This window comes from Lissotriton helveticus, chromosome 7 (genome assembly GCF_964261635.1).
Source record: "Lissotriton helveticus chromosome 7, aLisHel1.1, whole genome shotgun sequence".
Lineage (NCBI taxonomy): Eukaryota > Metazoa > Chordata > Amphibia > Caudata > Salamandridae > Lissotriton > Lissotriton helveticus.
Genome location: NC_136068.1, coordinates 1,911,486,099 through 1,911,512,356, shown reverse-complemented (window position 1 = coordinate 1,911,512,356; position 26,258 = coordinate 1,911,486,099). Strand labels below are relative to the sequence as shown.

Here is a 26,258-nt window from a genome sequence, read left to right as displayed (position 1 = left end):
CTATCCAACACCTTCCCTAGTGTCAACGGGGACTGGTGTTGGAATAGTAAATTAAAATATTCACTATCCAACACCCCTTTCTGTTATACGTTGTAAAAGAATGTGTTATAAAAACCGCGTTGTTACAGCATGCGTGCTAAAAGCATGCGTTGTAACAACGTACATCCATGTAGAATACTCAGTAATCCGAAAGAGTCAAGGGGATGCTCTATTTCAGGAGGAGGGTTCACTCTCTCACCTGTGAGGACCATTAAAACTAACATTGATGAAGATGGACAAAACCAATGTCCAATCTAGTTGTGAAGAACTTTACCAGAATTTAGTTAGGTTCTCTGTGTCGCATAACTTCAGATATATAACACCGTACACTTTTAAAAAAAAATTATTTAGAAAGATTTATAGAGCGCGAACTTGCGGGTATCAGAGCACTGTACATACGGCGAAAGCATGAATAAACTTCATACAATAGAAGTTGGTAAAGTAACATCACAAGGAGCACACAGTCAAGATCAGGGACCTGGCAGTGGGCCACAGTAGGTCCATTTCTCCTAGGGCGTAAAGTATTTCCTGTAACAATTAGCAAAACAAGCAACGGTGAACTTGACAGCAAAGACATGATTAAAACTTCATACAGAAGAAGTCCGTAAAGTGACAACACAAGGAGTACACAGTCAAGATCAGGGACCTGGTAGTGGGCCACAATAGATCCATTTCTCCTAGGTGTAACATGAAACCTGTAACATTTAGCAAAACAAGCAAAAGTGAACTTGACTCAACATAGTTCAATAATTAACAACCCTGATGGATGAGGGCCCACAGGAAAAAATAACAATTAACAACCAAACCTAAAATAAATGGAGAACAATAAGTTGGGAGAGTTGTCAGTCTTAGACTTTTTAACGTGAAAGCTCTCTGTCCATTTTCCCGCTGTATTCGATTGGATGCTGTGTTTAGATGTACTATGCTTTTTGGTATAGTGCTTAGAAGCTTTAGCTATACAAGTGCTCACAAATAAAAATAGGTCAGAAAATAACACAACACATGAAAAGCCTTGGCATATCACCTGGCGGAACATCTGTCACCACCTATTCCACAAGCTGGTCTAAGCAGCCAGCGGTGGGATTTCTCTTTTAACCCCCTCTGGGTGGATTCCTTTCTAAATGTCTCTGTATTCGCCGAACTGGCCATGTCCCTTGCCCTGATACTGAAAGTGGTTTTGATTTTTGTTTATTTATTTTGGAATTACTAATATGCCACACCAGGAGCTCATTCACCTCCCGCTTCAAAGCCCAGTAGACTCTAGCTTGTAAGCCTGCACCTTGGACATGCTCTCTTTGGAAGTGAACTTGTTTACTTCTTATATCACATTGTAGTAAAGATTGTAAAGTATAACATGGCCTTTTGACTTAGCTGAAATACCCAATGTACAGTCAGCTTGGGGATCTATTCCAAAACAATTCCCTAAAAGGATGGCAAAAGTGTGTAACACCAATATGATGGAAGATGATACCCATGCAGTGTCAACCAGGTAATAATATGACAGTCCTTTGAAATCAACTGTGCATTTGGTATTCAATGAAATTCAATATGCAAACCCTCCAATGGTATTACAGAGAAATGCATGGAACAGAACAGTACATTTTCCACCAAGTCAGTGATAATTATAATATTTGCAATAAAACAATTTTGATGCAGTAGTGAATGCTTTGATTAAATGTTCTTTCTGAGGCTAGTTCCCACTGTTATATGCCTCTTGGAATATGTGTGGTGAAAATATCTGAACTTTATCCACTTAAACAATATTAGAAATCATCAAATTTACTCCCTAGAAATGTTTATCTCATTGTGTGTATTATCCTGTAAAAGATCTCTAAAGGTCCACTGTCCCTCTTTCTTCAAATCTGTAAAAACATTCCCAAAAATGGACCAAAAGTGAAATCAAATCCAAATCATACAAATACATTTCTAGTTTCCTGGTATGTATTCTGATCCTATACAATCCATAGGCAAATTACAATGTATTTCCAATGGAAATGTCTGTGTTTTCAAAATGCAACTCAGCACATCATTAACCCGGCTAATATTTATTAACACTTAAATGTTGCCCAAAATTATAACTTGACGTTGAAGCGAGACAGCCCATTCTTTGGTTGTACTGATGTCTCTGAGTGTTTTTGAGCCTTCTTCTTTACCCAAAAAAGTAGAGCAAAACTAGGACGTGGGTGTGACACCGGACACTGTCAAGTAAAAACAAAAACTGGGGCGAGGACAAGCAGCCTTAAAACATCAGGGGCCATATGTAGGTAGCCCAATTCCAGTCGGTAACGGCCAAAATTACCGAATTTCGGCCGTTACTTACCGGTATTAGGCATTTGAGATGTAGGGGCCAAATTTAAGGATTCAGTAATTTACCGAATCTGTAATTTAAGGAGTCGGTAAATTACAGAATCCTTAAAATACCGATTTGGTAAATTACCGAATCCGTAATGTAGGGAGCACTCAAGTGAGTGCATTTCTGAGTTAAGGATTCGGTATTTATCACCACCTAAAATTAGGTGGTAAATATCGAAAACCTTTGAAAAAGCAAATTTGTGCTTTTCCAAAAGTGCCATGTGGCAGACATATGTGTGCCACATGTGCACACATGCACGATTCAGGGGTGCAACAGGGTGTCAATGTGACTACCTACCACAATTGAATATGCACCATTTACCGAATGGGTAATAGTGAATTGCTTCCCATTCATTCCTATGGGCCTCCAGGCCCATGGGAATGAATCGGAATTACCGAATTGGTAAATACCGAATCGGTATTTACCGATTTTTACAGATTCGGTAAAATTTACCGAATCAATACCTACATACCATTTACCGATTCTGAAATACCGAATCGGTAAAATTCTGTATTTTAGAATCGGTAAATTTGGATTACCTACATGTGGCCCCAGGTCTTTTATGATGGGTCACTTGCCAATTTGACCAGGAAGTTGGGGAACAATGATGTTCCGTATTGAGATCTAGTTTTTCAAAATGGAATAATCAAACACTTTAAATCTATCTTGACTTCGCAGCGCCTCGTACACCGTGCATCCGTCTTTGATGCTTAAGCTACCCGGTATGATGTGTTCCAGCATCCAGGCTCTAGCTTCTGCTCACTAACGTTGTATCCTAGCGGTTGCCCATATTACAACATCATTCCAAATCTTTTACCACTAGCTTCACACAATGGTGAGAGCTGAGTGAGCACCTGCCCACACAGGACAGAGCTGAGTGAGCGCATGCTGACACTGGACAGAGCTGAGTGATCGCCTGCCCACACTGGACAGAGCTGAGTGATCGCTTGCCCACACTGGACAGAGATGAGTGATCACCTGCCTGCACAGGACAGAGCTGAGCGAGCACCTGCCCACACTGGACAGAGCTGAGTGATCGCATGCCCGCACAGGACAGAGCTGAGTGATCACCTGCCCGCACAGGACAGAGCTGAGTGATCACCTGCCTACATTGGACAGAGCTGAGTGATTGCCTGCCAGCACAGGACAGAGCTGAGTGATCGCCTGCCCGCACAGGACAGAGCTGAGTGGTCGTCTGCCAACACTGGACAGAACTGAGTGATCGCCTGCCCACACTGGACAGAGCTGAGTGATCTCCTGCCCACACTGGACAGAGCTGAGTGATCACCTGCCCACACTGGACAGAGCTGAGTGATCGCCTGCCCACACTGGAAAGAGCTGAGTGATCGCCTGCCCACACTGGGCAGAGCTGAGTGATCGCCTGCCCGCACAGGACAGAGCTGAGTGATCACCTGCCCACACTGGACAGAGATGAGTGATCGTCTGCCCGCACTGGACAGAGCTGAGCGATCACCTGCCCACACTGGACAGAGCTGAGCGATCACCTGCCCACACTGGACAGAGCTGAGTGATCGCCTGCCCACACTGGATAGAGCTGAGCGATCACCTGCCCACACTGGGCAGAGCTGAGTGATCGCCTGCCCACACTGGACAGAGCTGAGTGATCACCTGCCCACACTGGACAGAGCTGAGTGATCGCCTGCCCACACTGACAGAACTGAGTGATCACCTGCCCACACTGGACAGAGCGGACTGATCACCTGCCTCCTCCTTACAAGCCTGGCCGGTCCCCTCCTTACAAGCCTGTCCTGTCCCCTCCTTACAAGCCAGACCTGTCACCTCCTTACAAGACTGACCTGTCACCTCTTGATTTCACCCATTTTTGCTAATAGTTACTTTTCATTTCTACTCTCAATAGAATTGTGTCTTCTCCAGATTTTACTACTGAAGATAGAACTGAAGAGCCAGAGCTGGGAACATCTGAGCTCCATCCATGCCCTCTTTTGCCTCTTCATTCTCAGAGTTGTTTATCCACCCATTCATCCATCTCAGGTCATTCATTCATTCTCACTCGAGTTCACTCATTAACCATGCATCTGTCCATCCTTATGTATCATCCGTCTGTCCGTCCTCACATATCCAACCATCCTCGTATGCATCCAGTCTTTCCCTTTGGCATTAGAACTTTCATGGACTGATCCACCTAGATATATTCACTCATATAATTATCTCTCTTCATTTATTCATCTATTGACTATGCCTTCACTCACTCATTCATCTGCCCATGAACTCACTTATCCATCCAAACATTGACTCATTGACTCATTCTCACTCACTCACCTACAGCACATAGTTATACACACAATCTCCTCTAAACACTTTCCATTTATAAAACAACCAGAACTATTGGCTTTACCAGTGCTTGATTCTTATGTGGATATCCTGGAAATCTTCCAGGAATGACTATCCTGATTCATGTTAATTTATACCACGTGTCCTTGATTCTATTACCGTACTATTGTTTTACTTTCTTCCACTTCATCTACTGAACATGTTTCATCCCCACCCCCACCCCTTTACTCCCCTGCAGGCCTATGAGAACTGGCTGAGGAAACAGAAACAGGAAACAGACTTACCTCGGATTGGTTTCACTCACAGTCAGCTGTTTTACGCCAGCTTCGCTCAGGTAACCAACAGCTGCTCCATCTGCTGTGTCTGCCTTCTTTTACACTGGTATGCTTTACTTGTTGTCATCTTTATGCAATATCTGTACCTAAAGAGAGGTAGCATCCTTGACAAGTTCCATGAGCTTTTGTTCACAGATAAATAACTTCCCTTTAGTCAATGAAGCCTTCTCGACCCGCGTGAGGGGTGTGCGTTGTCATGGCGATTAGTTACATCAGGATGCAGAGTTGTGTGGTTACTTGTTACACAAAGAGTTTGTAGAATCCTGAGTGTTCCCATTTCCTGTGTGTCTGGAATGTTGAGAGGGATTGCTGGAATAGAATGTTGGTGTGTGGACTGGAGTGGGAGGTAGGGACATTAGCAGGAAGGTTGAGGCTCTGTCAGGACTTACCTGCTGTTGCTGTAACCTGAGGGCCCAACAGATATTTAGAACTAAGGACCAGATAGACTAACGTTAGGAATACTGACTTCCTAATTGTGATTATCTCTGAAATGCATTTCGGGAATTGGTATTCCAAATGGTTGGAATATTTTATTTCCAAATAGCGATTCCTAGTGGGTCGCAAATCGACCTACCTTATGAATATTATTAATGAGGTGGGTCGCAATGTGCGACCCATTAGGAATCAACACCATCACAAGGCTGGTGGCCTGCTAAGAGCAACAGTTCATCATGTCTGTGATTGCCTTTTAATAAAGCAATTTTGTTTTTAAAAATGCAAATGTGTTTAAAAAGAAAAAAAAATAACTTTGAAGTTTAATTTTTTTGAGAGCAGACAGTAGTCTGTGAGTCCACAGCTTGCTCTTAAAAGATAGTTCTTCAACATTATCTTTAGATTTTGGGGCCTCTGGTTGGCAGAGGTAGGTACCTTTGACCAAATAGGGACCCTTGCGTCTAGTCAGGGTAAGGGGCCTCACTCCTAAAATAACCCCTGCTCACCCCCTTGGTAGCTTGGCATGAGCAGGCAGGCTTCTCTCAGAGGCAGTGTGTAAAGCATTTGTGAACACATACAGTAATACAGTGACAACACAACAGATGGACACCACACAGGTCGTATTATACAAATAAGAATTTTTATATAGAGTTGACACAAGACCAAACGACAATAATCCACAATACTGTACTCCACATATGCTTAAAAATAGGTTGCTCACTTAAAATCAGTCTGTAGCAACAGATAACTCCAAAGTGAGTTATCACAACGTCGTGACAGGAGAAATCCCAAAGTACGGCGCAACCTCTAGGTGCGCGTCGTCGGTCCCGGAGTCAAACAAAACCCCCATAGAACAGTACCTTGGAAAATTGATAAAAAACAAAGGGAGCTCTCAGCATTGGGGAGGTGCGGCTTCGTTGGTGCTGCGCGGCGTCGGTTCCTTATGACCCCAGGGGAGGTGTAGACTCGGTTCCTTACAGCAGCGCAGGGGAGGTGAGACAACGGTTCCTTACTGCGTCGGGGAAGTGACATCATGATGGCGCCGAAACCATGGTTCCTTACGATGTCGTGCTGTCGATGGATTCTCGGTCACCCACGTTGAGGATTGGCTCCGCGATGTTGATGTCAGCTTCGGAGTTGATGCAGCCCAACAGCCAGTATCGGGCCCACGGCACAAGTCGGAGCAGAGCTCACAGCTTCGGGCAGGTTACGGCATCGCTCTCTGGCGTCGATGTGGCATGGCGGCCATCGTTGGCTCTACATTGCAAGTCGGAGCAGCGCTCACGGCTTTGGTGCAGGAGACGGCATCGCTCGCAGGCGTCGGTGTTGCAATTTCCTTCTACAGCAGCTAAAACTGCATTCCTGGATGCAGGCAAGCAGAAGTGGTGAAGTCTTGTATCCCTGAGACTTCAGGCAGGAGGCAATCTCAAGTTCAAGCCCTTGGAGATCTTCTTCAAGATGATGAAAGCACACTCAGTGCTTTTTCTCCTTTCTTTGGCAATGAAGCAACCACTGCAGGCCAACCCCAACAACATGCAGCATAGGGGTAGTCTCCTCCTTCAGTTTCCCGGTTCTTCTGCTCAGCAAAGGTTCGTCTTGATTCCCAGAAGTGATCTAAAGTTCTGGGGTCTGGATCACCCTTTTTATATACCAAAATCCTTTGTCTCTGAAGGCAGAGAGTGTCTGTATCTAGTCCAAACCAGTTCTGTGCAGTCCTGGAGCACTTTGTTTACAGGGCTCCTTCTTTCCTTCGACAGTGTGGGCCAGACTCATCAGGCACACCATAGGAGGTGGAGCCAGCATTGTGGAAAGCAGCACAGCCCTATTCAGACCCAGGTGCAACTCCTCCCATCACTATACATGCATATAGGTCTATTCAGCCCTGTGCTGACTTACCCTGTCTCCTGGAGCCCCCCAGCCCCTGTCACTCAAAAACAGACAAGGAATACACAATCAGCAGAGGCAGGTTTGGATAGTTTAGGTAAGAAAATACCTACTTTCAAAAAGTAGTATTTTTAAACACAGAATGTTAAAACCAATTTCACTAAAATATGTTTTTTATCATTTTGAGTTCAGGCATACTAAACTCGAGTTTTTACCTAGTTCCCTGAGTCAGTTAGGATTATAAGATGTTATAATCAAACTGCCCATTCTGGCCTATGGGGAACAATAAGCCTTGCAATAGTGAAAAACGAAAATGGCTGTAATTCACTATCAGGGTATGCCACACACATCAGGGCATGTACTACCTTTTACCTACAATGCACCCTGCCCTTGGGCCTACCTTAGGGGTGACTAATATGTATAAAAGGGAAGGTTTAGGGTCTGGCAAGTGGGTGCACTTGCCCAGTCAACATGGCAGTACCAGACTGCACACAGGCTCTGCAATGGCAGGCCTGAGACTCACTTTACAAGCTGATCTGGTAGGTGGCACAATCAGTGCTGCAAGCCCACCAGCAGCTTTTGATGTACAAGCCCTGGGCTCATGCAGTGCACTTAATAGGGTCTGACAAGTAAACCAAACAAGCCAATCATGGAGTCACTAATCCATACATCAATTTACCATGCGGAGCACTTGCTCTGTGGCACTGAATAGCAGTGGCAAAGTGCCCAAAAACATCTAAAACCAGAAAAAACATGTCAGACAAAATAAAGGAGGAAGGCAAAAAGTTCAGGGATGACCCTGCAAAAAGGGCCAAGTCCAACAATTATCACTTGTTGTAAGAAATGTGGTTACCAAATCTCCAGGGGGGTAGCACGGAACCAAGCGGGAAGGCCAAACTTCGGAGGACATGTGAAGCACTCATGCAGTACCCACAGACGACACACCAGGCACACCACAAAAGAGGCAGGACACCAGCTTGAGTTGGAAATTTAGTAAGTAGTTTAGTATATCTCCAACCTGCAAGGCAAAAATGCATAAACAGTGGTATCACAACACGGCGCCAACTGGCACCAGAGCCAAGTGTATCAGGGGGGATTATTTACAAGGTATTTGGGAACAAGGCTGAAACGGTAAATAAGTCCCAATTGTCTAGCTGAAATATAAAAAGGTTAGCACTTGGCATGTAACATCAGCAACATCCATATGAGGGAAGAAAACACTAGGCATGAGAGCCCATTATGCATAGAATCAAACATTAGGGGCAATAACCCAAAATAGCTGGCATAGGCGTCTCCTGCAAAAATAATAGGAAACACCCTGCCTTAACATCAGCCAGGAACACCTGTAATGAAACACAACAAGGTTTCTTTCACCATCCACCTGTGGGAACTACACATCAGGCAGGGCCCGCTCAGGCTCTCATCCTTAGCAGTATACCTGGGCCTCAGTAACCTTTCTTTCGATGTAAAACGTTGCTCACATGCAAAACTTTTCATTACACAGGCCTCACTAGCAACCCGGAACCTCAGTGGCATCAATAACACAGGGTACCCACCAGCAACTTTCATAGGGCCCCTGGGGCCATCATCACATTTAACATGTGGCATCCATAACCCTCCTAAACAGATATTCCACGGGTCTAATGGGGGCTCTCGCCCAGTTCTGACGCCTTGCGGGGGCCAACAGGGCCCACCAACAGTCTCCCAAAAGAAGGGGGCGAGCACCGACCCTGTGCCCCGACTCCAGCAGTCTCGGGCGCTACAGCATTCCACTGGGCATACAGCGCTTCAAGGTATCACAGCGCTGGGGTGGAGCAGGCAAATATCACGCAGCACAGCGCTCAGGACAGCGCTTGGGAGGCAGATCACAGCGCGATTGAAAGGCCAGCAGCGCTTCACTTCTCTAGCGCTTCGAAGCTATAGCGCTTAACAGGCAGCTCCTCACGGCACAGCTCCTTGGGGGTACAATCCTCCCCATACAGCGCTTAGCAGATACAGCGCTTCCAGATTATAGCGCTGGGCAGGCAATCAGCAGGGCAGTCTTGGTCACAGCATTCTGGGGACACAAGCAGTCTTCTGCAGGCCAGCGCTTCCAAGGGCACAGTTCTAGGCTGGATAGCGCTTCCAGGCACACTGCGCTTCTTCTAGGCACAGCACTTCCAGGCACACAGCGCTTCTTCTTAGCACAGCGCTCCCCAATAACAGTTCCCAGGGAAATACAGCGCTGTAGGATTCTGCAGTGTAGCGCTCCCAGATTATAGCTCCTGGAGGACACAATCCATTAGCTTTAGCGCTTAGCAGGCTGCTCTCACGAGGCACAGTAGTTTCCAGGGGCACCCAGCGCAAGGGGGGCGGACAGTCCCAGCAGCGAGCCCCAGGGTAACACTCCTCACCTCCTGGTTGGTGGGGTCCAAGATGCTCCTTCCCTTCTCAGCGCTTCTTTGCGCAGCGCTTGTATGGCGCAAGGTCCCGGCAGCTTCAGGGACCTAGGGGGGCCCTCCTTCTTCAGGGGCCCTGGGGACAGAGCAGCAGGCACTACTGGGTCAGGTCAGCAGGTAGTGGGGGCATCATCAAAGCAGGGTGGTAGGCTTTCACCATCCCCACTGCAGCGTGGCCCTCCTCCTACACAGCAGCCTGAACTCCTGCAGTGGGGCTTCCACTAGTCCTGGGGACAGTAAAGGGGTTCTGGATGGGTGCAGGGTCCAGCACACAGGCCCAAGTGGCGGTATCCCCTGCAGCAGGTCCCCTCACATTCATGTCCCAGCTCTGTCTCTGCTCATCACATCTCTACTGCTCTCCCTATACCAGAAAGGCTGGAAGCTTCTAGAAGGTCCCTCCAAATGCTGGGATTGCTGGGTACCAGACAACTAGACCGCTAACCCACCTCTGACAGTCGAACTAGTTCTAACTGGCTCAGGGGGAGGAGTAGAGCACCCTGGGTGCCAGGCTTTCCCTGCAAATGCAGGGGTGGCTGGGTACCTAACAACTAGACTGCTAACCTCCTGCAGTAAGGTGGCACAATGCACAGCCATGGCAGCCATTTTAAAAACACAACATTTCACCAGGGTACAGTTTACACCATGGGGGGAATTTACAAGTGCTCACACCATTACATGACATTACATATTAACAAGGTGTCTCACACCACACATGGCCTATACAGGTTTATTCCCATGGGGGAGACATCCCAAATTTGGAGGGGCAAAAAGCAAAAATTTTGGGGGGAAAGGGCCAAGTCCAACACTACTCCCCCCCAGCCAAAAGCCAGGGTAGGCCAATCATTGCCTTGATGGGCTTCCCTGCTTGGGGCGGAAAAAGGTGGACGCAGGCCCGCAACTACAGGAGCACCTACAGTTTTTCCTCCACTCTGGAACCCGATGGTTCTCTCTCGCATCCCTCCCTTCAACAACCAAACCACCCCACTGGTGTTCTTTAGTGGCATGTGGCATGTGGCCAGGCCTGGCCTCTAGGCCATCCAGAAGTCTCTGGCCCTTGTTTCTTCATAGAGTGGGAGGCTCTAGCCTCAGGCTTGTAGTACTCTTGGACCACTCTCCTCTTTCCAAATTGCCACTGGTTTACCCACCTGGGGTCTACACCCTCAAGCTGACCAGCACTCAGGGGCGAGGCTCTCCTCCCCCTACCTCTCCTCTTAGGGTTCCGCCATCTCCTTCTCCCGGGGACACCCTCACACAACCACTCTCTCCCCAACCTGAAGTTGAAACCCTCAGGCTGAACCGTGACAGGGGCGAGTCCTCCCTCCCCCTGCACACCCTCCCAGAGTTCCGCACCCTCCTAACCGGAGTGGTACCCCTGAGAGTCAAATTTGGGGGGACTCTGAACACAGATGTCCCACCCGCCAGGTCCGGAAAACCCTCAACCTGGCCACCCAACCCGGGATCTGCGCCCTTTGGCTGAGCCGGTGACAGAGGAGATACCTTGCTCCCTCTGCACCCCCTCCCAGAGTTCTGCACCCTCCCACCGGGAGAAGTACCCCTGGGAGTCAAACTGGTAGAGACCTTAATTACAGGTACCCCACACTCCAGGTCAGGCAACCCCTGAACCTGGAACCCCAGTTCAGGATCTAAATCCTGTGACTGGTCAGACCCCCGAACCACTGGAGCTCTGATTACTGATGCTCCGGGTTCTCCTGACATAAGGGGATCCCCTTCACGAGAAGTCACATCAGGACAGCCTAGGCTCCCAACCTGGGGTTCCCTAAAAGAACTCTCCAGGCCCTGTGACTGCGGTTGGGGCACCTCAGGACACCTCCCCGTCTCACTCCCTCCTGTAGATGGGATGTGAGGCCCTACAACCCTCCCACTATCCTGGGACCTAGCTGGGCCATTCCTCACCTCTCCCGCCACGCTGGGTCGGAAGATCCCTGCACCACTCCTTTCAGGATCACTCCCCAATGATTTCCCAGACGCTCTGGCACTTACCCAGGTCTGCCTCCCGTGCAAGTTCCTTGGGGTCTGAGAACCCGCACTGCAACAGATGGTGACGCAGACTTGGGAAACAACCCCTCAGCATGTGCTCCCGGATATCGGCATGGCACAGCCCTTCCCAATCCTCCACTGCTCTCCTCACCACCCAATCCTCCAATGCAGTCCAACAATCCTCCTCAAACTCTCCCCAGGACTGGTGGGACAGTTTTCCCCTGCCCCTGAACACTAACCCGTCCCCCTCTTCCTGGGAATCAGGCACCGTCTCCTGGGCTTCGGGAATGGGACTCCTTGCACTGGACCTACACTCGCTGCCACCACTGGATCCCACCCTCTCCGGTGTATCCAGGCTCTTAAAACCACTCTCAGGGGACAACCTACCCTCCTGAGCTAGTCTCTCTCTGGCATAGGCCCTCTCCGCCTCTGCCATCCTCTACTGGGCTAGGACCATTTCTGTCTCTAGCCTCTGCTCTTGCACCCTCAGCTGCGCTAACTCCTTGGCCTGCTCCAGCCGGAGCTTCTCCAGCGCTAGCTGATGCTCCCTTTCTTCCCTCCTATCTACCCACTCTTCTGGGGACAGAGAAAGGGATGGGGCAGTGCCCCCGGGACAGGACCCAGTGCGGGACTCCCTCTCTACGGTGTCCTCATCAGCTACTGGCGTCTCTGCCCTGTTAAACTCTTCCTCCTCTTCATCGGGGTAATTACCCTCCAGGGTTGCAGATTGGGAGCCCTCCCGCTGGCTTCTACCGAATCCACCCTTTAAATACTCGGGGGGTAATCAGACAGGTCCCCATCGATCTTTAAGGGCTCCCCCCTTTTGAGGGCCTCATAAAGAAACAACTTCCTCCTAATGTTTCCTACTGGGGGTATCCCTCTCTCCAGGAGGAAGTCTATCACTTCCTGTTCGGTGTACTCCATCAGGTCCACCTCCTCATAAACCAACCCCATCGTGGCGAGGTACACTCGGGACACACCCACAGTGGAACAAGGGGACACAATTCCACAAAAACACTTTCAGGAGGAAGCAATACAGCAAACAATCTTCAGCCAACAATAATCCCCACAACAAGGCTGTGAATACTCTCAAAGCTCTACTTGTGGTGTAACCCGTGGCCGCTGTGGTACTGCGCAAACACAAGTCCTATCCCACCGCTTGCCACCAATGTAAGAAATGGGGTTACCAAATCTCCAGGGGGGTAGCACGGAACCAAGCGGGCAGGCCAAACTTCGGAGGACATGTGAAGCACTCATGCAGTACCCACAGACGACACACCAGGCACACCACAAAAGAGGCAGGACACCAGCTTGAGTTGGAAAATTAGTAAGTAGTTTAGTATATCTCCAACCTGCAAGGCAAAAATGCATAAACAGTGGTATCACAACACGGCGCCAACTGCTACCAGAGCCAAGTGTATCAGGGGGGATTATTTACAAGGTATTTGGGAACAAGGCTGAAACGGTAAATAAGTCCCAATTGTCTAGCTGAAATATAAAAAGGTTAGCACTTGGCATGTAACATCAGCAACATCCATATGAGGGAAGAAAACACTAGGCGTGAGAGCCCATTATGCATAGAATCAAACATTAGGGGTAATAACCCAAAATAGCTGGCATAGGCGTCTCCTGCAAAAAGAATAGGAATCACCCTGCCTTAACATCAGCCAGGAACAACTGTAATGAAACACAACAAGGTATCTTTCACCATCCACCTGTGGGAACCACACATCAGGCAGGGCCCGCTCAGGCTCTCATCCTTAGCAGTATACCTGGGCCTCAGTAACCTTTCTTTCGATGTAAAACGTTGCTCACATGCAAAACTTTTCATTACACAGGCCTCACTAGCAACCTGGAACCTCAGTGGCATCAATAACACAGGGTACCCACCAGCAACTTTCATAGGGCCCCTGGGGCCATCATCACATTTAACATGTGGCATGCATAACCCTCCTAAACAGATATACCACGGGTCTAATGGGGGCTCTCGCCCAGTTCTGACGCCTTGCGGGGGCCAACAGGGCCCACCAACAGTCTCCCAAAAGAAGGGGGCGAGCACCGACCCTGTGCCCCGACTCCAGCAGTCTCGGGCGCTACAGCGTTCCACGGGGCATACAGCGCTTCAAGGGATCACAGCGCTGGGGTGGAGCAGGCAAATCCCACGCAGCACAGCGCTCAGGACAGCGCTTGGGAGGCAGATCACAGCGCGATTGAAAGGCCAGCAGCGCTTCACTTCTCTAGCGCTTCGAAGCTATAGCGCTTAACAGGCAGCTCCTCACAGCACAGCTCCTTGGGGGTACAATCCTCCTCATACAGCGCTTAGCAGATACAGCGCTTCCAGATTATAGCGCTGGGCAGGCAATCAGCAGGGCAGTCTTGGTCACAGCACTCTGGGGACACAAGCAGTCTTCTGCAGGCCAGCGCTTCCAAGGGCACAGTTCTAGGCTGGATAGCGCTTCCAGGCACACTGCGCTTCTTCTAGGCACAGCACTTCCAGGCACACAGCGCTTCTTCTCAGCACAGCGCTCCCCAATAACAGTTCCCAGGGAAATACAGCGCTGTAGGATTCTGCAGTGTAGCGCTCCCAAATTATAGCTCCTGGGGGACACAATCCATTAGCTTTAGCGCTTAGCAGGCTGCTCTCACGAGGAACAGTAGTTTCCAGGGGCACCCAGCGCAAGGGGGGCGGACAGTCCCAGCAGCGAGCCCCAGGGTAACACTCCTCACCTCCTGGGTGGTGGGGTCCAAGATGCTCCTTCCCTTCTCAGCGCTTCTTTGCGCAGCGCTTGTGTGGCGCAAGGTCCCGGCAGATTCAGGGACCTAGGGGGGCCCTCCTTCTTCAGGGGCCGTGGGGACAGAGCAGCAGGCACTACTGGGCCAGGTCAGCAGGTAGTGGGGGCATCATCAAAGCAGGGTGGTAGGCTTTCACCATCCCCACTGCAGCCTGGCCCTCCTCCTACACATCAGCCTGAACTCCTGGAGTGGGGCTTCCACTAGCCCTGGGGACAGTAGAGGGGTTCTGGATGGGTGCAGGGTCCAGCACACAGGCCCAAGTGGCGGTATCCCCTGCAGCAGGTCCCCTCACATTCATGTCCCAGCTCTGTCTCTGCTCATCACATCTCTACTGCTCTCCCTATACCAGAAAGGCTGGAAGCTTCTAGAAGGTCCCTCCAAATGCTGGGATTGCTGGGTACCAGACAACTAGACCGCTAACCCACCTCTGACAGTCGAACTAGTTCTAACTGGCTCAGGGGGAGGAGTAGAGCACCCTGGGTGCCAGGCTTTCCCTGCAAATGCAGGGGTGGCTGGGTACCTAACAACTAGACTGCTAACCTCCTGCAGTCAGGTGGCACAACGCACAGCCATGGCAGCCATTTTAAAAACACAACATTTCACCAGGGTACAGTTTACACCATGGGGGGAATTTACAAGTGCTCACACCATTATATGACATTACATATTAACAAGGTGTCTCACACCACACATGGCCTATACAGGTTTATTCCCATGGGGGAGACATCCCAAATTAGGGGGGCAAAAAGCGAACATTTTTGGGGGAAAGGGCCAAGTCCAACACTTGTGAATCGGTTACCACCACTTTTAAAATGGTAGTAAAATGTTACTGTTTTGCAACCCGAATGCGGTTGCAAAACAGTAATACATACATCAATATAGTATTTTGAAGGTACACCTAAAATACACCCCTTGAAAATGCTGAATCGCATATGCAAAATGTGATTTGGTAACAAGTGACTGAATCACGTTTTGCACATTTCAAAAAGGATTTTTTTGGCGACAAACAGCCCTATTCTGCGAATCAGGTTATTGCTTTGTACAGCTGGCCCTTACATCCTACCCGAGTGGCTCCGGACACTTGTATGAAGGCCCTGCCTGCAAACTACAACAGGAGTGTTAGAAATGTTTAGTGTGACTTGAATGACGTAGAAATGTGTGAGGGTCTTATTCCCCAGGTGCCTAGACAAGGATTTCCATCTGCTTGCCTGGCTCACTATGGCCACAGCTTTGAAACTTATTGTACTCCGGCTCCATGTTCATCACTTTGTCTTTCATGCTGTGTACACTACAGGTGTGTAAAACTGCAATTGTGCATGTTGAATCCACATTGTCTGGCACCTGGAACAAGGCTGTTGGAGAGCAATCTGGTACTGAGTTGGTTGGGATCCCTCCCCGAGCCATTGTCAGCCATGTGACCCCATCCTCTGGGGTCCTCATGATTTACATTATGTGGGGAAGGGGCTGCGTGCCCCCCACACCTCCAGCCTTGATAGGTCCTGGGGAGTCCACCCCTGGGACCAAAATTTGAAAAAATGGGAAGGGGGCCGCACAGCCCCCCTCCCCAAGCCCCTAATGGCTCCAGGCAGCGCTTCCCCGGGGCCGAGATTACTTACAAAGTGAAGGGGGTTGCCTGGCCTCCTGCCCAAGCTTCTATCCCTGGGGTCCAGCAGTTAGCGACAGCTCTTAGGCGATAGCGACCGGTTCGGGCCCACTTTGCATGTCAGCCATATTTATCGCTAATGACATGCAAAGTGGGCGTACCCAACCAGTTAGCGACTGAAAGCAGTCGCTAACACAGCTATCGCCTATTAGCAAGGCAGGCGAAGCGATTAAAAAACGTGATTATCGCCAGAACCTTACGCCTGCTCAGACCATGACTTAACCTTTTTATCCAATGGGAGGTGGATAATCAGGTTAAGTCCCCATTAGCGTTAATGCCTGCATATCGCTGGATTTCCGTCGATATTCACGCATTGAGCCGCTATCGCCGGATATTTTATCGCATTAGAGATAAACGTTGCCAATAGCATGTTATCTCTGCGATAATAGCCGGCGATAGGCGGTTTTAAAACAAAATGTGCTAAGCGCATTTAGTGATAAGTATCGCTATTTGTTGCTAATATGCCCCCAAATTTTTTTAAGGTGGGTGTCCTGGTACCCACCCAACCAGGGTATTCACCATATTCTCGTTAAGGACTCCTGGGGAAGCCCCAAGGCCTCTGTGGACCCACCCGGCTCCCCACATGCAGCTGGTGCCGGTATTGAGCAACTACTAATGCTGCTCCCTGCAGGCAGGAACAATATTTAGATCTGTTTTCATCTGTTCCCCTGCCTGCATCAGTGCAGGCAAGAAAACAGACCAAAGGTCCGCTACCAGTGCGTGGAAGCGTTTTCAAAGCTCCCGTCTGCTGGGAAAGTACTTGGTGTTTGCCCCCGGTTGGTAGGAAATTAAAAAATGCTCCTGCAAGTGAGAGCAAACACAGGTTTTCCCGCCTACGCTGCTGCGGGCAGGGAAACTGCTATGCAGTGCTTAACTGGTAAAAAAATAAGTGCCAGGGCTCTCGTCAGGAGACCACTGCATCTTTCATCATACATTGCCCCTGCCACGCTGCCAATGATAGTTACAACACCAACTACTAAATATCATCCTCCTCCAAGTGTGGGGATTCAGACTATTCCACTCCCCCAAAGCTATAAGAATGGCTTGGGCGTCAGGTAAGTCATTTTAATGTACATTGAATTAATAATTGACTGTTGGAGTGGTCATCTCTAAATTAGCCAGACAGCGCCACCTTGTGGCAGACTGACACAAGCACTGATATTGACAATTAAGTGCCAGTACCGAGCACCAGAAACCACAGGCTCTAATTAGGCATTGCCGCTATGTCCCAAGGGTGGGCTCCCAGGAACATAGCTACTTAGTCGGCCCTGGGTGTCCCGGGGGATTAATGGCTATGGGAGGGGGCCACGCGGCTTACCTCCCTTGACATAATCAGCCCCAGGGGTGGTCTCCCTGGGGCCTTTACTGCCTCGGGAGGAGGAGGCACCTGGTCCCCTCTCCATTTTGTAAAATTTCAGCCCTGGGGTGCCTATGTACCCCCACATCGGTAATATGGCGTGGGCGCAGAGGCAAAGTAATTCTCTCATTTGCATGGGGCCACACCCCCATGCAAATGGGGGAATGCCCTCTCATGGTAGCGTTGGATTAGTATTATAGAAGGGGACGCAGAAGCATCTGCGGCTCCTTCTGTATTACCAGTGTGCCCCAGGGGTGCACAAAGTGGCGCACACAACTGTTGCAACCCCATGGCACAATGTACAATATGCCCCCTCAGGTCCAACATATCTAATTGTGTGGATTTTGCACTAAGTGGAAAATCTGCATGCATAAATTGTGCAGAAATATGGGTTTCACCCTAAATGTTTTGTTTTATCCCTGTGAAAATATTTCTTCTTCTGGAGGCCCCTTTTGCCATGAAATGAGGAGGTGCGGTGTTTTCCCTTCGTGTGGTGGAAAAACACTGAGCCCTGCATATCACTGTATAATTGTGTGTTTAAAGGTTGTGAAACTGTCAGTAAAATGTCAGTGAGTACTAATGAGCCTGTAGGTTATCACTGCATTTAGCACGACTCCGCCCACCATAATGCCCCATTACCCCCTCCGACTTGAATCTGGCAGATTTTTTTTTATCGTAAATGCACTTTTTGTTTCCAAAGTTTCAATAATCCTGATTCTGTGAATCAAATTGTGGAATTTGTAAATATTAATAGCATTTTTGGGCACCTAATTCATACTCTGATGCACAGTTTGTGATTTGGGTCCACACTCAGCAATGCGTATTCAAATTATCTCATGCAAATGTATTATCAGTTATGTTTTTTGCAATTTAAAAATGATAGTGTAACTATGTCACACCATAAATAATGTATGTCTGTGCAAACATTGGGGCATATTTACAAGCCCCTATCGCCACCACATCGCCATTTCTCAGGACGGTGTAGTGGCGATAGGGACCTTGACTTATTTACAAGGCAGTGTTAAGCCACTTAAAGTGGATTAACACTGCCTTGAAATTAAGGCCCCTGTTCACACTAAACTTCACGTGAAAGGGGAGGGCAATGGGTATTGCTGTGGGTGTTCCACCGCAACACCCATTGATTTTGACTCTGCCCCATATTTACAAGGGTGGCGTAAACAGGAACAGCACCAACATTAGGTACAGGAAAAACCGGATGTATGACGGTACAATGCGTGCTTTTACAACGAGTACCGTTATGACGCAGGTTTTACAACGCAAGTCGTTACAACGACTTGCGTTTGGGGGGCGCTGGATAGTGAATAGTTTAATTTACTATTCCAACTCCAGTCCCCGTGGATAGTAGGGAAGGAGTTGGATAGTAAATTAAACGATTCCCTATCCTGGAGCGCCCCCCAGCGCAAGTCGTTGTAACGACTTGCATTGTAAAAGCTGCGTGGTAACGGTACCACGTTGTAAAAGTTTCGAGGTAAAGGATGTTCCCCGGAAAAACCTTGTCTTAACTAGACGTAACAAAGAGAAATGATTGATTTATCCTAATTTCTGCTGTTTCCATGTGTGCTGCGTTGTGCAGCAGACACAGAAACAGTAAAATGCCATTGATTGTTTACGTGCACTTAAACAATCATTTTTAAAAAATTATGTTTTGCAACTTCTATGTGTGCTGCATTGAGCATGACACATAGAAGCTACAAAACACCATTTAAATGTGCAGGAAAGGACACCTTCCTGCGCATAAACAATCTTCTCCTACAACAATGGCACCCTTGCACTATGGTGCAAGTGTGCCAGCGTTGACATAATGTGGCTAAATTTCGCGGCAGCGCAGGGTAAAGCGCAAGGCTGCACTCTATTCTTGTAAATATGGTGAAGCCCTGCGTTTCTAAAGTGAGAGCGTGTTGTTAGCCTTCTTGGATTAACAACACGCTTCACCACTTTCCTAGTACATATGCCCCATTGTTTGTGCACTTCTGTTTGCACAGGTGCAGCTGCATTTCTGTGATTCGGTTGCCTGACCACCAGTCCTCTTGTGATCAGGACAGATGTGCGTGCGACAATGTGTCATCTGTTCACATTTAATGAAACAGGTCCCAGCTGGGAATACAGTTAAATGGAAACCGATTTTAATTTTTATTTTACATATTTTCAGTTAGGAATAACTTTGGGGCATATTAACAAGGAACAGGGAAAATTAATGCTAAGGGCGCTTAGCGTGAATTTTGTTAACGCCCGCTATTGCTGGATAATATCGCCTGGTTATCGCGTTATTAACAACGCTAACCACGTAGGCGATAAAAAATCCACTGATCGCGGCATTTTGGGAGGTTATCACTGGTAATGCAGCGATAAAACTACAGGGATAGGGATATCCTTGTTGATAGCCCATGGTGGACTTAGCCATGCAATCCACCTCCAATTGGATTACATGGCTAAGTCTGAAAATTAGCAGATGTAAAAAAGCAGCGTTAACCGTGGTTAGGGTGGCATTGAAGTGTGGCTCAATGGTTAGAGCGGCAGATCCTGTTGCAGGGGTCTGGCCCGGACCAGGGTTCAATTCCCACCTCGGCGGGTCTTGGGCTCAAGTTCCCCGGACCTGATAATTCTCGCCTCGGTGCCTATTCTAATCATGGGTCCCACTCTGCAACTCTGGGCAATGGCTTGCTTAATCTCCACAACGGCCCCAACAGCGCTAGGATGCCTGGCCTCCACCTTAGGGGTGCCCAGGAGTGGACACTTCACAGGGAAAGGCCAGGAGGGGTTCCACAGCGATATGTGCACAGCGCCTGAGAGACCCCTTCGTGGGTGATTCGGAGCGCTATGTAAATGCACTACATTTAGAGCTGCTTTTTTTGTCTCTAACAGGGTTAGCGTGAAGCTTGATAATAGGAGAAATGTCGCTTAACGACATTTCTCATATTATTTTGCTCTGGAACGACGACTTTGCATCTCATTAGAGATGCAAAGGGAAGCCTAGTGAAAAAGGGTGCTAACATGCGATTTAGCATGTTAGCACCCTGTTGTTCATAGGGCGATATTTTTTATCTCCGCAGCCGCTACTTTGGCTTTTAATGCCAAAAAAGCGGAGATAAAGCACTTGTTAATATGCCCCCAAATAGAATTTGCACCGACTGATGAAAATGTGATTTGAGTATCTTGACTGACCGTGCCCGTGCTCAAACTTTGCATGTCACCATTATTTTAAAATGTTTGACGTTCTGCAGAGACACATTTCCGGGTTTAGCTTCTGTCGATTACCTGGTCCAACGAGGACACCGTGTGGCCAGATTTGGAACTGCTAACTGAGCTGTTCTTTTCTCTTTCTTTTCAGTCCATGTGTGGCAAGCAGAGCCTGGAGAAACTTCGCAGCTTCCTGGGCAGGGACCGGCACAGCCCCAGCCCACTGCGCGTGCGCGGAGCGGTCAGCAACAGTGACAACTTCCACATCTCCTTCCAGTGCCCCCGGGGCTCGCCCATGAACCCAGAGCAGAAGTGCCAGATGTGGTGATGCCAGCAGAACTGGATCAAGGCTCATGAGCAGCCTTGGCAGTCCTAGCCGGATAGGGCTGCTCTTTCAAAGCACACACCTGCACAGACGTTTCACTTACAACGACACGTGCAAAGCCATTCAGGCACCATCCTCACAGATTGTAAGCCCTGCTCCTGGGAAGCTGTGTGGCTCACAGGGCCAAAACTCTTCACAAAGGCCCTGGTTCTCAGCAGTGTGTTCAGATGGGAACAACTCTTGGATGTGTATGTATATGGTGGTAGCAGTATCCTGGCGGAAGCGTGGAACTGGAAACAATCGTCCAGAGCGTAGCTTCAGGGGGTGTTAGGCGATGCCCCCACCCCAATAAATACATTTTTTGATAATTAGTTGGGTACAGGTGCTTTCAGCCGGGTATGGTGAGTTGTCTGTCACATTTCGTTAGGAATTTTTATATACACAGGCAAAAAAAGATTGCGCACTATCTCCCTTTCTCTGTTTTGAAAGTCCTAAAAAATGTTGGTTATTTTACAAGCTATTGTGTTTTCTCTCACTTAGTACCCCTACCAATCCACACTCCTCTCCCTTTCCACAGCCTCTTAAGGCCCTCTCGTGCACCCTGCTTGTTGTGTAATGTGTTTTAACATTATGTGCCAGCGTGATGTTTGGAAAAGCTCCCCCCCCCCCCAATGTTACTGACCAAGTGACACCCCTGCAATCGTATGTCCGTGAAGAAGTTTAGTGCTACCTTGAGGGTCCTGAAACTGATGCGGTATGGCTTTATTAGAGCCCTGTCAGGAGGGGAGGCTGGAGGAAAGCAGACTGCCCGCTCTGTGCGTAGAGAGGGGCGGTGCCATTGCAGCAATGCCCCTGTGGACACAGCTTCATTTATACTGCTCTGTTTTCTTGCACTGGGAACTCCTGGGACTTCTCAAAACCAAGGCCCAGTTGCCACCGTTGTTGCCACAAATATGTGCCAATGTATCCCTCACTCAGAGGGCGCTGAAGGTGGTCCGGCCTAGTTCACCGGCAGGCCTTGGAACACAATGGCATTAACGGACTGTTCGTTTTTAAGTAATCAATTCCGAGTATCTGGAGTGTGTGCTAAAGGAGAGGGGCTGAGCTCAGGGTTTATACTTATGGTAGAAATTTTAAATACAGAATCTGTTTATAAAACTTGCCTTCTTCTCTTGTGCTTTGAATTGCGCCATGTGATTTACAGCGATTTGCAATATTTGCATATGTTACATCGTTTAAAGAGCCAGCAGTGGGGACGAGTCCGATTAGTATCTCATGGTGAGAAGTGCTGCCACTGTCCATTTCAAGAACGTCAGTCGTACACGAAAGGGCTGCCACTACAGACAATCCTGGTACTTTACACTACTAGTAAAGCCGATTGGGAGTGACGGTACTCTCCGTTACATGTGAGGCTGGCTGTTAAGATGGATCATTGCTGCCTCACCAGCAGGGTAACTTCCCCAGTGAGCATTGCAAGTGCTGCCCCCACTAGAAGGATAGCTTCCCCAGAGAACAGTGTAAGTGCTGCCCCACTAGAAGGATAGCTTCCCCAGTGAGCATTGCAAGTGCTGCCCCCACTAGAAGGATAGCTTCCCCAGTGAGCAATGTAAGTGTTGCCCCACTAGAAGGATAGCTTCCACAGTGAGCACTGCAAGTGCTGCCCCACTAGAAGAGTAACTTCCCCAGTGAGCATTGCAAGTGCTGCCCCACTGGAAGGGTAACTTCCCCAGTGAGCAATGTAAGTGCTGTCCCACTAGAAAGTGAACTTCCAAACTGAACAGCGCAAGTGCTGCCCCACTAGAAGGATAACTTCCCCAGTGAGCATTTCAAGTGCTGCCCCACTGGAAGGGTAACTTCCCCAGTGAGCATTGCAAGTGCTGCCCCCACTAGAAGAATAGCTTCCCCAGAGAACAGTGTAAGTGCTGCCCCACTAGAAGGATAGCTTCCCCAGAGAACAGTGTAAGTGCTGCCCCACTAGAAGGATAGCTTCCCCAGAGAACAGTGTAAGTGCTGCCCCACTAGAAGGATAACTTCCCCAGTGAGCATTTCAAGTGCTGCCCCACTGGAAGGGTAACTTCCCCAGTGAGCATTGCAAGTGCTGCCCCCACTAGAAGAATAGCTTCCCCAGAGAACAGTGTAAGTGCTGCCCCACTAGAAGGATAGCTTCCCCAGAGAACAGTGTAAGTGCTGCCCCACTAGAAGGATAACTTCCCCAGTGAGCATTTCAAGTGCTGCCCCACTGGAAGGGTATCTTCCCCAGTGAGCATTGCAAGTGCTGCCCCCACTAGAAGAATAGCTTCCCCAGAGAACAGTGTAAGTGCTGCCCCACTAGAAGGATAACTTCCCCATTGAGCATTTCAAGTGCTTCCCCACTGGAAGGGTAACTTCCCCAGTGAGCATTGCAAGTGCTGCCCCCACTAGAAGAATAGCTTCCCCAGAGAACAGTGTAAGTGCTGCCCCACTAGAAGGATAACTTCCCTGTTGAGCATTTCCAGTGCTGTCCCACTAGAAGGGTAACTTCCCCAGTGAGCATTGCAAGTGCTGCCCCCACTAGAAGAATAGCTTCCCCAGAGAACAGTGTAAGTGCTGCCCCACTAGAAGGATAACTTCCCTGTTGAGCATTTCAAGTGCTGTCCCACTAGAAGGATACTTTGCCACTGAACAGTGCAAGTGCTGTCCAACCAGCAGGATAGATTCCCCAGTGAGCATTGCAAAGGGCTGTCCCATGAGAAGGGTAACTTACCTACTGAACAGTGTGTGGGCTGCTCCACTAGAATGATAACTTCCCCAGTAAGCACTGCAAAGTGCTGCCCCAGGAGAAGGGTAACTTACCTACTGAACAATCTGAGGGATGCTCCACTAGAAGGATAACTTCCTCAGTGACCACTGCAAGTGCTGCCCTACTATAAGGATACATTCCCCAATGAGAAGTACAGGTGCTGCACCAGCAGAAGGATAACTTTACCAGTGAGCACTGTAAGTGCTACTGCAGCAGAAGGGTAACATCCCCGGTTAGCACTGCAAAGTGCTGCTCTGGTAGAGGGATACTTCCCCAGTAAGCACTTCAAGTGCTACCCCTCTTCCCCAGTGAGCACTGCAAAGTGCCTCCCTACTAGAAGAATAATATCCATACTGTGTGCAAGTGCTGCCCCAGTAGAAGGATAATGTCCTCAGTTAGCATTGTAAAGTGCTGACCCACTAGAAGGATAATACCCCTACTAAACAGTCCAAGTGCTGCCTCACTAGAATAATAATTACCGTAGTTAGCACTGCAAAATGCATCCCTACTAGAAGAATAATATTCCTACTGAACAATGCAAGTACTGCCTGTCTAGAAGGATAACATTCCTACTGAATAGTGCAATTGCTGCCTCACTAGAAGGATACAATTCCCACTAAATAGTGCAAGTGCTGCCTCACTAGAAGGATAACTTCCCTAGTGAGCATTGCAAGTGCTGCCCCACTAGAAGGATAACTTCCCTAGTGAGCACTGCAAAGTGCCTCCCTACTAGAAGAATAATATCCATACTGTGTGCAAGTGCTGCCCCAGTAGAAGGATAACTTCTCCTGTGACCACTGTAAATGGTGTCACAGTAAGAGGATAAGTTCTCCACTGAAAAGTGCTGGTGCTGTCCCAATAAGTTATAGCGGCTCCGCTGAATGCTGATAGTTTTGTCTATTACAATTATTGCAGGCCTGCTGAGAAGAGGAATATGTTAGGTTAGGTAATGTTATGTTAGGTTGTTCTGTGTTATATTAGGTTTGTTTGTGTTATGTCCTGTGATGTTATGTTAAGTAATGACAGGTTGTCTTATGTTAGGTTTTGCTGTGTTATCTTGGATTATGTTGTATTTGGGTATGTCAGGTTTCCTTAGGACATGTTTTGTAATGTTACGTTACACCGTGTTATGTTAAGTTTTGTTGTATAATGTTAGCTTATGTTGTGTTATGTTTTGTTGTGCTGGTGTGTTATGTTTTATAGAGTTTACAAGTATTCTTTTGCTGATCATGACACTAGGTCAGCGCTAAATGGTAATACAAGCATTGGCAATGCCAAGAGGTCTTGCTTTATAGGAATGTTGTAAGGTAATGTGAAGCATTACAAGTAAATAGCATTGGAATATATATATCTTTGTGTCAAAGCAAAGTATTCTGGAATAATATTGATGTAGAATAAAGGTTCAGGTGACAGTTGTACAGACAAGCCAGGCCTACAAATCCATGTAGGTTAATGACTGCCTGCTCCCATTTGTGCTGCTAGTAGAAAAAAACACCCCAAAAACAACATAAATAGCCTATTTAACTAAGACAGTTTATAGCATTCCAATGTCTTGTGTGTGACCCTAAAAGTTCAAGTTTAGGCAGCTGGATAAATTAACACAATGATCACAACTGTGTGAAGGCAAGCCCTTTTTTTGAGGAAGCACATAACATCTACCCAATCAAACCATGTACTCCTGGCTCTCAACACGTGGGCGGAACCAAAGTCCCTCTCTAATGATGATCACATAACTGTCAGCCGACTGCTGTGCTGTCAAGCCACACCATGAAAAATAGAGAGATAGCAGTTCATCTGTGAGGAGCTAAATATTTAGGGATTTTCTAAAGGCATGATGATTGCAGTTGAGAAAAGGAAAAAAGCCAAGAATTCTGGCCTTTCCGCTTCCAGCCTTAGGCCTGCTAATTTTGGGCAAAACAAGAAAAGAAACAGAAGAAGAGCAGAGTATGAACTGCAGAGGATAAAGAGGGTTTGCACAAAGGCAGGACTATTGCGTGAGGTCTTAAATGTAGGCCTCTTGGTAATTAGAAGGAAGTGGCGGTGATTTAGATGTTGTGAAATAGGTGCACAATGTGGAAGCCCTGATAAAGTCTGGTAGCAAAGTACCAAGCCTGGTAGCCAAGTTTCTGAAGCAGAGACTTGGGGAGAGACAGATGCCCAATCCGTTGTAAGAATCCAGTTGTGAGATGACCATTGCACAGATTACCACAAAGAGGAAAAAGATGGCAGGGATTGCAATAATTTCAGAAGCCTCAGATCATAAAAACTGGAAGAATGAGCTTTGCAATTTGACCTACACAGCCTTGATTATCACCAAAGATAGACTGCAGACTGTGCACCGTTGACATAGT

The 26,258-nt window shown here is 48.2% G+C and overlaps 1 protein-coding gene across 1 annotated transcript in view; it reads left to right on the top strand.

The window, feature by feature from the left end:
• Window positions 1–22,631, top strand: part of KEL (Kell metallo-endopeptidase (Kell blood group)) — a 590,619-nt gene extending 567,988 nt beyond the window's left edge. The window contains exons 17-18 of the mRNA XM_078655679.1: window positions 4,944–5,039; window positions 20,955–22,631. Coding sequence (XP_078511805.1) covers window positions 4,944–5,039; window positions 20,955–21,131 — 273 coding nt within the window. The 3' untranslated portion in view covers window positions 21,132–22,631. The remainder of the gene's footprint in view (window positions 1–4,943; window positions 5,040–20,954) is intronic.
• Window positions 22,632–26,258: the final 3,627 nt, after the last annotated feature.